The sequence below is a fragment of the Crinia signifera genome, chromosome 4, assembly GCF_055691185.1.
Source record: "Crinia signifera chromosome 4, ASM5569118v1, whole genome shotgun sequence".
NCBI lineage: Eukaryota > Metazoa > Chordata > Amphibia > Anura > Myobatrachidae > Crinia > Crinia signifera.
Window position 1 is genome coordinate 123415502 of NC_139220.1, and position 16066 is coordinate 123431567.

The window sequence follows — 16066 nt, forward strand, 5'->3', positions numbered from 1 at the left end:
TAGCTACTCTAACCCAGTAAAAAACAAGAAATAAAAAGGCTGCAGCCTACAGCCGGTCAGCACAGCACCCACTCCTGTGGGCACCTAAAACGAACTGAAGTATCCTGGGATGCAGAAGGGAGGAGCCTGCTTCCAAAGAAGTCAGCATAGGTGCCTTTGCTCCTGCAGACCCTCCTACATCCCAAGGTTATCTGTGTCACCAGGATGGAAGAAAGAGAAAAATAACTATAGGAGTATTCCTCAATGTCTGTAAAATGTATATAATTCCCTACAGTATGTACCATCTCCAACATGCAGGAGCCGGGGTGCACGCTGCCCTAAAACAGCTTTAATTGCTATCCACATGGATCCTTAGCAGAAGAGGACATTCCGGTAGTTGAGTATGCAATGGTTATAGGTTTGTGTATGGGGAGGGGGCGGTCAGAGCTGCAGTGGGGGTGGCCAGAGCACAGAAGTAGTATTGTGAAAATTTGGATCATGTATCCGGCAATGTGTCAGTTCCCTTTACTACAGTGGTTCTCAACCTCGGTCCTCAGGACCCCCCAAAAGTGCACATTTTCCAGGTCACCTGGCAGGTGCACAGATTATTAACTGACACATTTTTAAAAGATCACAGGTGGTGCTAATTATTTCACCTGTGAATCTGTGTGGAGACCTGGAAAACATGCACTGTTGGGGTGTCCTGAGGACCAGAGTTGAGAACCACTGCTTTACTACAATATCAGAGAACAAAGTTACAGGGTAAAATGATTGGAATTAGACAGAAGTTTAAAATATGTAGCATACAGTGTCCCCTTTACTAGTCCTATAGGTAACTAAAACGATATGTTTTTGCTCATGCAAAAAAAGATCGTAAACTATTGCAAAAATATTATCATTAAACAGCAACAAGAAATAACAATATAAATAATGAATACTGACACATTTTACCACAACTTTATGCAGATTGGTCAGTGAATATATATGATGTGAAACAAGAAAAAAGACCTTTTATTTCATACTTTCAACATTAATTTAACGTTAAAATGATTAAAACACAAAATAAAAATAAGACAAAAAAATTAAGGAAATGAAAACTAAATGTATAAAAAGTACACACCCTTAAACGAATATTTTGTGCTAGCACTTTGGGTCTTATTCTGGTCCGATCGCACGGATTGTTCATTAGGATGGGGACCGATGTTTGGCGTATGTACAGCCAATAATCTGTGCATGTGCATACGCTGGGTGCATGAAGCCACGGCGAACAGACCATGCTGTTCAGAGGAGGCTTCACTATCCGGGAGGAGTATGCTCCGCTCTGCTCCATGTTCAACATGATATTATGACAAGAGGTGGTGCTCAAGGCATCAACCTGGAGGATGCGGTCATGACAGCAGTCTCAAAGTAAAAACTGTGTGGTGGTGACTGGAATGACACATGAAGTGGCTGTAGTGTATCCTGTGTATCTGTCTTTTTTTTTTTTTCAATGTATTCAGGGGCAGGATTTTCAGAAGGGGGTTTACAGAGGGGCGGAGCAAAGCCGGGTCAGTTAAAGTATTATAGATAGACCAAATGTATATAAATAATAATAATAATAATAATAATAAATATATATAGTGGAGTGGGCTTATTCTTTATAATTTTCTGGTGGGAGGACAGCTTGCTTGACTGCAGATATCTCCAGTTCCCGGAAATAGATTCCTTAGATTTTAATGGAATTAAAAACTAGAGAATTCCACCTACCAAATGGTATTGGGGATCAGAGTTCAGGAGGCAGAGCAATCTGCCAATGAGAATATAAAACTACATACCAGGTGTGTGGAGCTGGAGCAGTAAGCAGCTGCTGGAAGGCTGATATCTCTGGTTCTGGGAACAGTAGAGACAAGCTACTAGTGTCCCTCAAAGGGGGAGAGTCCCAGCTTTTGGAATATACCCTCAGAAAAACTAAGTCAGACAGAACCTGAAATATCTGACTGGGAAGAGCAATTAACAGGCTTGGATGGGGACCACTGCTTTGAAGTCAGATATCTCTGATTACCAAGGGCCGATTTTTAAAATTCTTGTACCCGTGGAAAGAGGGGACCCTCAGCTTTCAGCCTAGGGCCCTTAGACTCCTGGCGGGGTTTCTGGGTACTCAGAACCCCCCCTGCGTGCGCTACTGGTATTGTAGGGGTTATTCTGGCCATGATAGCTGCTGGGTGATTTAGAAGCGCCTGAAAACAGATAGCCGCCGTCCTGGCAGATAACATCCCACCCTGTGCAAGCCTGAGGATGGCTTGTGGAAGTCACACCAACTGGCGTCTAGTTGCAAATCACTTACCATTGAATGATTTTCCCAGTGTGTGCAGGCTGTGCGTAAATCAGAACCTACTCTGCTTGTGCGATAGAATCAGACTGATCGAGGCCGGAGGCAGTATCACAGACCCTTCCTGAAAACACTAGAGCCCGCTTGCGTTTTCCCTGACACTACTAGAAAAAGTCCTTCCGGTCGATGAACTTATGAACAGCCAGTGATCAGAAAAGACACTGTAGTTTTTTACGCTGAATGGCCTCGCGAACTATGATCAATATCCAGTCTATAATAGTCGGCTGTGCGAGTTCACACAGCAGCGATCAGGACTTTATGTGGTTCTAGATTTTAAAAAGTATTTATGTGGATCTGGTTTCTAAAATGTATTTTATGCAGATCTGGCTTGATTCAGTGCAAAAAAATGGGGAACAGCCACGTACCAGCTAGGAAATGCCCCATTTTTGCGGCCACGCATCATATCAGCTTGACTACAGATATTTGTTAGGCTCTTTGCCTCAGAATGAAGGCCCACCCCTGGTTTAGAGCATGCCTTGTACACAGGATTACAGCTGATTAGCAATCAATGAAGCAATGTTACATATATGAATAATTATGTGGACCCTGGAGAACTAAAGCCACTTACCCTTGTCAATGTTTTCAACATTTTATCTGCTATTTTTTCTTTATTAGGAAGGGCATCTGGATCCACCTTCATGAGCTTCCCCCAATCCAAAGCAGCAGCCATCTTGAAAGACTATGTTATTAGACAAATAATCACTATTAAGCATTTATGTAATTATGATAAACAATTGCTTTTATAATCAGCATTGCAAGTATCATGGGTTATTAATTTAATAAGTACTGCAAAAATATTGTTTCAGGTAATGAAGTAAACATATGAAAACAACAACATTAATGATATAATAAACTATAACAATTACATGCATATAGAGCTTTCTCCAAATAGGACTCAAAGTGCTCAACAGAAAATGATAGCATAATGCAGTACAGAAACTTACAGAGGCCATGAAGATAACACAATAGGAGAGGCAGCCATATTGGGTCACTAGTTACAGAACTTGATCATCCTACCCACAGCCATGGGAGGCCCTTTTCATTGGATTTGACTAGGCAGAATATGCAATGCCTGGAATGAATGACACACAATGGGAGAAACAAAAATACTACGGTGGGATGCTTTTAAGTTCATCAGGACCATGCATTCCACCATACTACACAGAGCACCAAGTGAAGCAGCCATGTTGGGCGTACAATTAAATAGCCCTGAGCGGTAATGCCTGAAGCTACCTCATTTTTTGAGTGTACACAAAATTGATCAATTCAGCTTCAAGAATTAACTGTAGATTTTCTCAATTTTATTGCCAGGTTGGACATCCTAGCTATACATCTACATAAGTTTAGTAAAACTATGACAATTTGTGAAACATGAGCACATGTTTTATAATAAAAGTAACAGAATCACCATCAGTGTTCGTGAAAACCACCCAAAAAAGTGGGTCCCGGGGACCCTTCACTTCTAAAAATTGGGGTCCTACCTGACCTTTTCTGGGTCCCAACGGAATAAATCCTCCTCTCCCCAGCATGGCACATGTGGGTCGGGGGGGGGGGGGGGGAGTATCAATTGGCCCACTCGCATAAAGATACATATATACTAGAAACTATATAAACCTGAAAACTAAACAAGTCACAAGCACACACAAACACAACACAGAATCAGAAATAATGTCCATATCAATCCACACAGCTGTAGTACAGAAAGCTTCATTATACACCTTCAGTTCTCTCTCAACACAAAAGTACTAGAAAAGCATAAGCACACAGCAGGTTACATACAGTAGGACAAGCCCTTTACACTCCCAGCATATATGTGCCATTTATACATACAGCCCACATTGCCCAATTGTCTGCCATAGCCCCATTACACAGCAGTCTTCCATAGCCCCACTATACAACACATGGTACCCGGTGGTCTGCCATAGTCCCACTACACAGCCCATTTTAGCCTGAGGTCTTCCATAGCCCCCACTACCCTGAGGTTTGACATAACCCCAGTAAACAGCCCACATTAACGTCAGGTCGGCTATAGACCCATTACACAGCCCAAAATACTCTATGGTCTGCCAGGGCCCCATTATACAGTCCATGTTACCCTGCAGTCTTCCAAAGCCCATTACACAGCGGTACACCCCACTACATATCATACGGTACCCCGTGGTCTACCATAGTCCTACTACACAGCCCACATTACCCCGACGTCTGCCATAGCCCCATTACAAAGCCCACATTGGAACAAGGTCTATCATAGCCCGAAAACGCAGCCCACAATACCCTGAGGTCTGCCATACTCCCATAACACAGCCCAAATTACCCTGAGGTCTGCCATAGCCCCATTATACTACCCAAGTTACCCTTCATTTTACCAAAGCCTCATTAGCCTGCCCATGTTACCCTGCAGTCTTCCATAGACTCATTACACAGCCCTCATTATCCTGAGGTATGTTATAGCCCCACTACACAGCACAAGATACCCCATGGTCTGCTATAGCCCCAGCACACATCTGCCATAGTCCCATTAAACAGGGCACATTACCCTAAGATCTCCCATAACCCCATTCCGACACCCACATTAGTCCAAGGTCTGCCATAGCCCCATTACACCTCCGCCTCCCCATATAGAATGACACATGAAGTATTATGGGGGTAACCTGATAACTCCACTTCTAATCACATATAGCCCATGGCAGTGACCTATCAGGCTATCCCGCGCCCAGCCTGCAGCGCTCATTCATACAGCGCGGCCTCCCTCACACCCAGTAGTCCTCTCCCATCATTGCTGGTGCCCAGCCTCCTCTCTGCGCGGGGCCTCTTGTTCCGTCCACCACCCCGCCCGTACACACAGCCGCAGCCCGGGCTGGATGTGAGACTCACTCATGTTGCTTGCGGTGCTGTGCAGCCGTTACTCGTCTCCGTGCTCTCCCTCTGTCTGTCTCACTGACACAGCCCCGGGACGCTGCTGTACGCGCTACGTCTACGGACAGCCAGAAGGAAGCGGCGACTTCTGCCCACACTCTGATGTCACAGTATGGGAGGGGCACTCTGGCCTGAGGTGCTCGGCTCCTCGCTTCCAGAGTGGGAGGTTAGTGGGCGAGGTTCTTCGGCCCACACTGCAGCATCACAAGAGACGCAGTGACAGCCAGACACAGCGTCGGCTCACAGGTTCAGCACAGCGCGTCCTCGGGGACCCCTTTAGTTTTAAAAACTGAGTCCCCGTGGACTGGTTTAGGGTAAAATACGCGCTATAGCGCGTTTTTGCGAACCCTGACCATGCTGTGGTAACAGAATCACCAAGTGGGCAGTGAGCATGGCAAACTTCAATACAAAACTTCATTTTTAGGCAATATCTCAAAATATGAAAAAAATAAATTTTACTTTTTTTGGTATCAGGTTTACAGTTGTATGTTTTATTTTAACCATATAAAAAAAGTGATGGCTGTTAAATTGCTTTATAGCAATTATATTGTAATAACTATAATATTGAGACGACATGGGATGATGTAATCAAACACATATTTGCATTGTTTGACATGCAAATGAAATGAAAGTCTGCCCATAAAATGATTTTCATTCAGTGAATCCTATAGCTTAGAGATCTCTCTAATATGATTTACTTGAATCGCAAATCAGATGGGATCAGGAACTTATCTGGATCCCATGTGTTACTGCACAATAGCAGATCCTTTTTTGCCCGATAAAAATGTCCTGTAATTGGAAAGGGCAATAATGACCAATAATTACTATATCAGGCCAAAAAGGGATTCAAAGTAAATGGATACTGGCCTATAACTGTTCATATTTACATCAAATTGTCCAAAATTAGGCTTTGCAGATAACTGTATCTTCTCTATATTGAGATATTTACCAACAAAGTTCAATAGTAAAAATGTGGGTACTTCTGTAATATCTGGGCTCCCGTTTTTCTTATGAGACAGCGTCCGCTCGCCATGCTTCGGGCACGGTGGCGCGCTGCGCTCGCCACACTATATAAAATCAACTCCATGCGTAGTTGGATAGTAGGGGTATAAAAAAAAATGGGGTGCATTTAACATGGGAGCCCAGATAATACAGAAGTACCAAAATTTGTATCAAACGACAGTAGCCAGTCTTACATTCACTTTTTTTCAGTGGCGGTTTTCACCAATGGACTCAAGTAAAATCAACCACTGTGCCCTGAATAAGCGAAGCCAGATGCAGTCTGTAAGACTGCTTTGGCTTCACTGTGACTGGCAGTAACTTCCTATTGGAAGTCCAACCTGCCAATCCAGCAGCAATAGCCCCAGCAGAGACTTCAGCTCCATCCCCTTACATCACTGGCCCTGCTCCCAGATCAATGCAGGAAGAAACACCCCATTGAACTTCCCATGCTGTAAATGGGTGACAGGCTAGATGACCCGAGTTACCCAATTACACTGCTCCTTAATGCATTTCCTTCCCAGGACCAACCTTGTTAGCTGGGCAGGATTCCCAGGTCACTAAAACCAGATTTACCCTTTCCAACTAAGTAGTTACCTGGGTTATAAAGGTAAATTATATGATAAAAGACAAAGGACTTCAAAATAAGGTATAATGATGAACAAGCTGTTAAGTCTTTATTTGGAGGGGAAAAAAAACTCCAGATTAATGAATATAAAGCTAACTATTTATCAAACCAAAAATCATGGAGAACCTGCTGGCCTACTTAAAAAAAGGTTAGATCTAAATTCAAGTGGGCTACAGGACCTGTTCATGTGACAGGGGAGAAGAGGGGATTGAAAAAGGAGGAGGAAGGTCAGAACAAGGGACCCAAAATGGATGCTCCCCACCTGTTTACTAAAGGCAACCAGTGATGGCGTGGATAGTGAAGCTACAAGGCCCCGGATATTGCTCCTCCCCCTGGGCGTGAAAGGTCCTTTAACCCACTAGAATTTAGCAACGGTACTCTTTACCTAGAAGGGCGCCCCCGATTTTGATCGTGGGCATCGTTAGGAAAACAAAATTGCGTCGGTCGCATCGCATGCGACCAAAAAATCGCATGCGATGCGATGACCGCGATTTCCCATAGGGAAAAATGTTAAAGGTCCCAATTGACCCGATTTTCCATAGGAAACAATGTTAAATGGCCCACAGAGCCCAAATAGGCACCCTGAAGTGTGAAATGGCCCCCACAATTGTTAACGCCACCCCACGATCAATGTCAACCCGAAGCGTGGCGAGCGCAGCGAGCCCGCGAGGGGCGGCGGTACACATCCTACGACCTTTTCATACCCCCACTATCCACGTCGGCGTGGAGTTGAGAATAGAAAGTGTGGCGAGCGCAGCGAGCCACCGAGCCCGAAGCGTGGCGAGCGCAGCGAGCCCCGCGAGGGGACGCGGACAGCTGTGAAGCCCGCGAGGGGACGCGTATACCTGTGAAGGTGTCCGCGTCAGCTCGCCACGCTTCGGGCTCGGTGGCTCGCTGCGCTCGCCACACTTTCTATTCTCAACTCCACGCCGACGTGGATAGTGGGGGTATGAAAAGGTCGTAGGACGCGTACCGCCGCGCTCGCCACGCTTCGGGTTGACGTTGATCGTGGGGTGGCGTTAACAATTGTGGGGGCCATTTCACACTTATGGGTGCCTATTTGGCCTCTGTGGGCCATTTAACATTGTTTCCTATGGAAAATCGGGTCAATTGAGACATTGAACAGGAAAATCGGGTCAATTGGGACATTTAACATTGTTCCCTATGGGAAAGCGCGGGCATCGCATGCGATTTTTTAGTGCATGTAATGCCCGCCCTTCTAGGTAAAGAGTACCTTAGTAACTACCATTTAAGAAATGCATTACCACTTTTCCACCAAAAACCCAGGCTCTTGGACAGGATTCCAAACTGGGTGAGACCCATTTACACAGAACCCTTGTCTGCCCTGCATGTCACTCACAGACACTCCCTTGAGGCAGGCCTCTGCATACACAGCCAATAAGCCGTTTTTAAGCATAAACTGGGTCGGATAACCTGGGTTGTGCTGTTTACACTGCACCATTATTTATGTCCAACCATAGCAGCTACTACGATAGGATTCTCAGGCGACTCAACCAGGGTTATATAAGGACTTTTTTTAAACCAAGCTGTGACCACGGCAATACCCCTGCTGTGGATAAAGGAGTATAAGAGATATTTCCTGCATTTAACAAGTCCTCAGTCCCCATACTTCTCAATGAGGTCTTGATTAATTCATTGGCTCTAAAACCATCAGATTTTGGCTACAAACCCTACCTGGCAGCAGGGGCATAACTTGATATTCGTAGGCTCCATAGCAAGAGTTTGGAAGGGACCCCTATTTAGCAACTGATTGTGATAAATGTATGTAAAACATATTACTTAAACAGTAAAGATGGGCCCCTTCAGCTCTGGGCCCCATAGCAGCTGCACCCCTTGCACATATGGTAGTTACGCCCTTGCCTGGCAGAATTGGCAGTCACACAATGACCCTTTTCCAATAATGAAAAAATCGGGTATGGGTAAAAACCAGACCAGGACAAAACCCCGGACCGCCGGACCAGACATCAAACTCTGCATTTTGGAGCTTGTAGCGTCCGGTCCGGGGGATGTCCTGTCCGGGGGTGTCCTGTCTGGGGGTTCTGCCTGTGACACCTGTCACCAGGTAGAGGAGAAGGGGTAGAATAAAGTCTCCCTGTATGGTCCGGGCATGTAGCAAAAACCGGACGGTCCGGACCACAGGGGGAGGCTGTAATCTCCCCTTCCCCATGTCTCTGATGATAGCTATCACAGGGACACACCCCCCCGAACAAGACACCCACCGAACAGGACCACCCCGGTCCGGACCCTATAAGCTCCGGACTGCAGATTTTGATGTCCTGTCCGGCGGTCCGGAGTCTAGTCCGGTCCGGTTTTTACATAGTCCCAAAAAAATCTGGTAGCAGCTTAGTGGAAACTGGAAAAGGGTCCTAGGAAATGTTTGTTTTTGTTTTTTTATGTAATGAACTATTCTCCTTACAGCTAATATGGGAGCAGGGCTACACTGCATGCTACAGGAGAGAGCACTGCAAGCCTACTGACAGCACTCACTGACTGCTACATAAACATAATGAGGAAGCAGCGGCAGGCACCTGTGTGTGTGTGGGACAGAGAGAGACAGAGGAGAACTCACCGCTGCCTGGGCTTCCCGGCGGTGTACACACAGAGGCGCGCACTACAGCTCGGACACCACACGCCGGCCGCTGGCTACGCACGGCATGGAGTAATCACTGATAGAATATCGGTGTGCAATAGCTGCATGGCGCTGGTTACAGCAGTACAGCCGAGGTCAGCCGGCGCTCAGCAGCTAGTAGTCGCCCCGGGCAGCAGTCTAGCGCATACCGTCCCTTACAATAATAACACCAGCAGGAACGGTTACACAGCACTGCCGCGGGGCATGCCGGGAAGGCAGTGGACGCCCGTTGCTAGGTTACGTCGTTACACAGTGTTGCCCGGGGCAGTAGTCAGCCATTGTAACGTGACGTAAGCGGGTCACGGCGCGCCTACTGGCAGCCGTCTCACGCCTACTCGTACTACACATACAGGTTTCGGGGTACCGTGTTCATTCTTAATGCACAGGCCAGAGACACGGCGTAGCCGGCGCCTGCATGGAGCAACTGGGGGCCGGCACAATTGCTAGTCCAGTACCCGCCCCTCCCGTCTTTGACAGCTCCCGCCTGGGGTTGGTCACTGGGGCCGTCAATGTGCTCGGTACAATTTTAACGCACTCTGAGGATCGGCATTCGGTAGAGGGGTGGGGCCTAACCGTTTCCTGTCAGTGCTCTGTCAGTGGCACCATCTCTAGTACCGCACGCTGTATATAGGGTATAGCTCCCCGGCTCAGCCGCGTCGCAGCGTTATTACGTCACGACCGCGACACTTATGGGAGCTGGTAAACCGCTCTAGCGCCAGCAGTGGGAGTCGGAGAGGTGTTGCTGCTTAGAGGGAGGTAAGTAACCTGCAGCACGGGGTGAGAGGGGGACACTGTAGCCACTACACGGCAGGTGATAACAGGGACTAACAGTAGCTGTATTTATTACAACATAAAAGTAAGGTGGCACAGCTGGTATGGTCATACATTCAAATCTGTGGCGCTTATTGGTTTTTCTACTAGAGCGGGTGCAGAATATTCAGTTACACAATACACCAATTATTATTAATGTCAAACTAAATGGGGCACAGATAAGATATATGAGAATAAAGGTGACACTTTTTTTCCCCTTTGGTACATACCCAGGTAGGGGTTAATGCTACTTGGCACATGGTTCACCAGCGTCTACCCCCTACTCCCTAGAATGTCAATGTCCAATAAATGATATGTGATTTGGCATAAAACTCTGCTTTTGGGTGCAATTAAATTTTTTTACTGTGCGCCAGTAAGTTGCATTCCCCCACCATCATTTTATAGGTTAGTGGTATGCAGTTGTTTGTATGCCCATTGTTTCATCTCACCTGCAGAATTTTGGTTTTATGTGAACCAAGTGGTGTTATTTTTATGCTTGTCAGCACAGGGGGTGGTGAGCAGAAATGATGGTAGCTTGCCCGTCGCCAGAAAGCATTGAATAGCTGCCAGCGGGTGTGCAAAGGTGCAGTGGTGATACATTGTGTTGTGGCCTCCAGTTCGCCACCCCGTGGGTCTGAGCTGAAATGACGGCGCTGGCAGACACAATTTTTTTTCATGAATGGGCAAATTGTACTGATGTGTACCTACCCTAAGGGGTTTATTTACCAAGATGGTAGTTCTATTGATGATGGGATGTTGCTGTTGGCAAGGTGCTAAATAAATAAGTAGTTTCTGATTGGTTGCTATGGGAAACATCCCATTTTCAGTAGTACAGGTTGAGTATCCCGTATCCAAAATGCTCGGGACCAGGAGAATTTTGGATAATGGATTATTCCGTATTTCGGAATATTTTAATATTTCAATTATGTATTTTGAAGTATCTTGCATGTATGCTGTATAAACACATAAAATACACACAAATATATTTTATTACCACATAAAATACACACAAATATATTTTATTTGTTCAAAAAACAAGGTTTCAAAACATGAAACAAAATTTGTGTACTATCTCAGATATTGAATTTGAATGCCAAGCAATCATTGTCTTGCACATATATAGTGCCAGTTACATATCATGTCACCAGTAGTGCTGTTACAAATGTCCCCAGTGAGTTTTTAGCAAAAAAAATATTTTTTTTTTCACTTTCTGGAATGTATGGTTTTCGGAATAATTCGGATAACGGATATCTAAGTATCCAAAGGCTGCCGCTGAAAATAAAATTTCCTAATGAGATATGGGCTGTCAAAATCTCACCTCCCTCAGACACAACTGACTTTATTTCTTTGTATGTTTTTTACTCTAGAAGTGCAAGCACACTAGGACTTGTGCAGAGGTCCAGAGAAATGTCGTGTACGCCAAGAAATAAAACCAGCCAGAGCAGTGAGCTCCAATATACATGGTTAGTATGAACACTGAGTGTGATACTGTCCAATTAATAGTTCAGATGCTGGAGTTGTGATTCTACGTACATGAGATCCACACGCCTAGATGATATTTAAAATTAAGATTAATTCTGATGTAGGGTGGTATTAAAATTGAATTAAATTCCTTGTGCGCCAATAAGATGAGTTTATCTCCAAGTAGACAATCAAAAGGTTCATATACCCAGATTTTGTAATGTGCGTATTACTCTGAGGTGTAGCGTGTAGTAAAAATTACTGCGCTCAAACAGGAAAAATTCTGTTGCAATATGAAAAATAGTGCATTCCTTAAATACAGTAAAACCTATTATAAATTTATATTGCCCAATGAACCGACCAATGCTAGAAGCAGCAAGCCTACAGTCAGCTCCTCTAATTTGACAGCAGAGGAATGTTTGGAAGATGAGACCTGAAGAATCTGAATGATGAGAGTGGAGTATTTGCTCAGACCATGTGAGTCATTCTGATCTTTCGGGTAATTTTTGGGAACAGTGTATTTAAGGCTTTTTTTTTCTTTTCACTTTTTATCTGGTAGGAGGCTATTTCAGCTCCCTCTGTTTCATATTTATGTTTATGTGAATGCTGAAATAAGTGTTAATCGTACATCAGGAAGTATTTAAAGATCTTTTAGAAAATTTAATTCTACTGGGAACTTTTATGTAATTTGTGTACTAATAATCTATATTAGACTTTTTTTCTTGTTAATATTTGTGTTGGCAGGATAGGCTACATAGCTAATATAGAGTGAGGTGATGCTCCTAGGTTGATCTGGTCTAGGGGCCCAATAAAGGGGTCTGGGGGTGCATGCATGTGTCATTCACCCCAAATTCCTTGGGAATAGTTTTAGGTAATAAGTTCCCCTCACACTCCCATTGTGTGTGTATGCCACACATGCGCTCCCATTATTACCGGTTTGTGCCATACAGAGCAGCTAACCCTGTCTAAAGTTACAGTCTTTGTCCCATTTGAGCACCCAAATCATCATGTTTTAGCAAATTTCAGGCCCACTATAGCTAACATTTGGAAGGGCCACAGATCTATCATCAAACTAATATTCCTACTTAGAATCAGGCCATGGTCCTGTCACCTCTCTTCTAGTTGGTAAAGGGATTTCCATATTTTTTTTTTTTTAACAATTGTTTTCTTTGGAAAATCCTTAGGGGAACACACAGGACTTTTTTGAGCTTTCGTGTGAAATATGTTTGTATTCGCAACTACTGTTCTTCTGTAGTGAAACCATAATGCAATGGAAAGCAAGGTAATCTCCCAGTCATAATAATCAGCCTTTATATAGATGGAATAAGTTAGTTTGCAGCAGCAGAATGGGCCGCACCAGCTGGTTCCACAGCGAAAGCCAACACATTTTTAATAAAAAAAAATGTTTTACTTTGGAAAAAGTTAAGCAGAAGAAAATGCAGACTGGCTTTCCAAAACTTAGCTTATGGGTAACTGAGAAGGGTCAAGTTTGACCCCTAGCCAGGGGAATAGACAACTGAACAAATTAATTGCCGTGCTTATGCAAAATTTAAATTGAGGAAAATATATTCATGGCCCAAAAATGATATCGGATTCAGAAAGAGTACTTTAAAATGATAGATATGTCCACCTCTATACGTTGTATGCTACAAGTCACCATACAGAATGCATTAGCTCTGCATGAGCATGAAGCGTCTTTGCTTGCAACTTTATAAATGTAAATGTCTTACTTTCAAAACAGAGCTAACAGGGCTCACAAGCATCTTCTGCTGATTAAAATATGTGGCATGCTTATATTCAGCGACTGCAGATGTAACTGCATTAGAACCTTACAGTGTATACGCAAAAAGACAGCCAACACTATAGAGTGCCGCCATGGCATAGTGTGTTTAAGGCAAAAGGCATCTACTGTAGATGTACATAGACACATTTGTATTTATGCCAACCATAATCTCCATATCCCCTTTACTGATAATGGTTCTTCTGTAGTGACTGATGAATCGTGACAATGACAGTGGGTAAAAGTTAGGGCAGTATGGAAATTCATATATATTTAATCTGATGGACAATAAGTAAGTTTTGCTGTTTGCGTAATGTGTCCGCAAACAGTTACCTTTTTATTACTAACTACTGGCGTACCAATGCGTAGCGCCACCTAGTGTACCTTATCAGCGTACCTCACGCTACACAGATACCCTTACAGTGGTCTCTTTACCAGTACAAAGTACTTACACAATATTTCAATATACCAGGGATCGTTTCTGTAAACACTTCCGCTTATTGCGAATAAATTACACAAGACTTGGTATAAATCTGGAGTAAAGGTGCAAAGTCCTTATCCATGTACTTAGTCCCTAATGGACACAAGGGGTAACAAATTATAAAGAGATCACACAGTATAAAATCCTTATACAATCTAACAATTAAAAGGGGGGGGGGGAGCCACAATACAAACACATCAGTACATAAGCACAGTTACCGTCTCTTACTCGCAAGCGCCACCCCAGACCAGGGTCCTGTATTTAGTCTGAGGACAGTCAAGAAAACGGTCCCTAGCCCAGGCGCAGCAATATATAGCGTCCAGACAATGGGATACAATAAAGTTCTAAATTGTTCAAGAGGTCAGGTTCCACCTCTCCTTATTTGGAACAGTAAGGATGCACAGCTGGGTCTTTGCTCAAGGCTTCGTCATAATGTCAAGGGGTCCCTTCTGTGCAACTGGTTTCAACTGGAATCCTTCTGTAAATCATTCCTCATGGCAATGTATAGATTATTATATGTAATGTCCATAAATGATATATGCTCTGTTTTCAAAACAAACACCAAAGCACTGCGAGTGAGACGCTGATTACACAGATGCTGAACATGACAAGGGGAAATTGTTTATTATCCTTAATACTCTGTGTTGCGATTTTAAACCATATAATTATATTTTATTATTTTTGAATGTGGAGTATGAATCTATGTGTATTAGTATGGCTGCCCCCACGTTCGCAAAATACTCCTAATCGCCTCTGTACTATCTTTACGTAAATATAATTGGCGGCCATAATATGCTAGTGCAGTGTAGATGAAATCTGACTTCAACAGCAGCCTGGGGGAATTTGAGAGTATAGCTAATGGGAAGGGGGATATCTGAGCGAAAATATGGTGATTGATAGGGCATGTGAGACTGAAGAGTGCGGGCACATAAGGTTAATACAGAAAGACATTGGGAGGGCAGAGGAGAATGCAAAACAGATGCATGGCCAGATGTAATGTAATCTGGGTTTCAGCGGCCTTGGCAAAATCATGCCTGGTAAATGATTGCCCATTTAAAAAAAAATGTGTTCTTCAGTTATCCCGCACGGTGGCTGAAATCGGACGCCATTACATCTCGCTCATGGATGGGACTTTTGATGAATGAACTTCTTTCCAACATGAAAGTGACAAAATAAAAGGTAACCTGTAGTTCTCATTCTAGCTCCTTTATGTACTAAGAACATATGGTTCAAAATGTAGACTTTGTCAATGAATAACAAAACTCCAAAATCTACATTTTCAAGTGCGAAAGTTTTTACTCTATTTTCCTAATAAAGAAAGGATGGATAGGTCACTTTATGGACAAAGGTTGTGAGCTATTGTTGACCGCAACCTATGAGAAACTGATGCACTTGGTCATTAGGGTTTAAACTTCAATATATGAAATATATGTTTTTTAAAACAAATCCATTGTTACCTCTAGCTTTATACCACTGTAAATGCTACTTTTATGCCCAATATGCAGTAATCCTTTATAGTGGCAGGAAAAATATATGAAACGAGAAACATGTACATATCCTGTTACACACAAGCATACGGTTTAAACTGCCTATGTTTTGTGTACACAAGCAAGATAGGACTTGAGTGTTCTTGTGGTTAGCTGGAATGTTTACATTATTAACCGTCTTGCTTATGTGTTATGTTATATAAAGTCAGAGTTTAACCCTTTTGAGTGCCATGTGAATTTGTCAAAATTGGTGTAAAAGTTTTGCACATCTCTCACAGAGGTGTTGACTCTCAAAAGGTTAATGTAAGCTCCTAACACTGTGGTTCTATGATCAGAATGGCAAATTTAGTTGGTTTGTACCACATTGTCTTGAGATATCTAATCTCTCTCTATCCGTGGGAAGAAAAGATGGCACTCCAGGGTCTTGTTCAAAAAAGTAGAGTGTATTCAAAACATAAATAAGGCCAAGGTTTCAGGGCTCCAATGCCCCTTTTCCAAGGCTAACAA

General features: G+C 43.7%; 2 protein-coding genes across 5 annotated transcripts in view; one reads left to right on the plus strand and one right to left on the minus strand.

Annotated features, from left to right (window-relative positions):
- CEP290 (centrosomal protein 290) overlaps nucleotides 1-9905 on the minus strand; it is a 221073-nt gene extending 211168 nt beyond the window's left edge. Inside the window, exons 1-2 of one of the 2 annotated variants that reach the window (XM_083182358.1) lie at nucleotides 9481-9905; nucleotides 2916-3017 (exon numbers count right to left, since the gene is read on the minus strand). In XM_083182358.1, the coding sequence (XP_083038484.1) occupies nucleotides 2916-3017 (102 nt within the window). In that variant the 5' untranslated portion in view covers nucleotides 9481-9905. Of the gene's footprint in view, nucleotides 1-2915; nucleotides 3027-9480 lie in introns of both variants that reach the window. The other variant, XM_083182357.1, reaches the window with a different exon arrangement.
- TMTC3 (transmembrane O-mannosyltransferase targeting cadherins 3) overlaps nucleotides 9634-16066 on the plus strand; it is a 94568-nt gene continuing 88135 nt past the window's right edge. The window contains exons 1-2 of one of the 3 annotated variants that reach the window (XM_083182359.1): nucleotides 9634-10296; nucleotides 11718-11813. In XM_083182359.1, coding sequence (XP_083038485.1) covers nucleotides 11758-11813 — 56 coding nt within the window. In that variant the 5' untranslated portion in view covers nucleotides 9634-10296; nucleotides 11718-11757. The remainder of the gene's footprint in view (nucleotides 10297-11717; nucleotides 11814-16066) is intronic. The other 2 variants (XM_083182360.1, XM_083182361.1) reach the window with 2 other exon arrangements.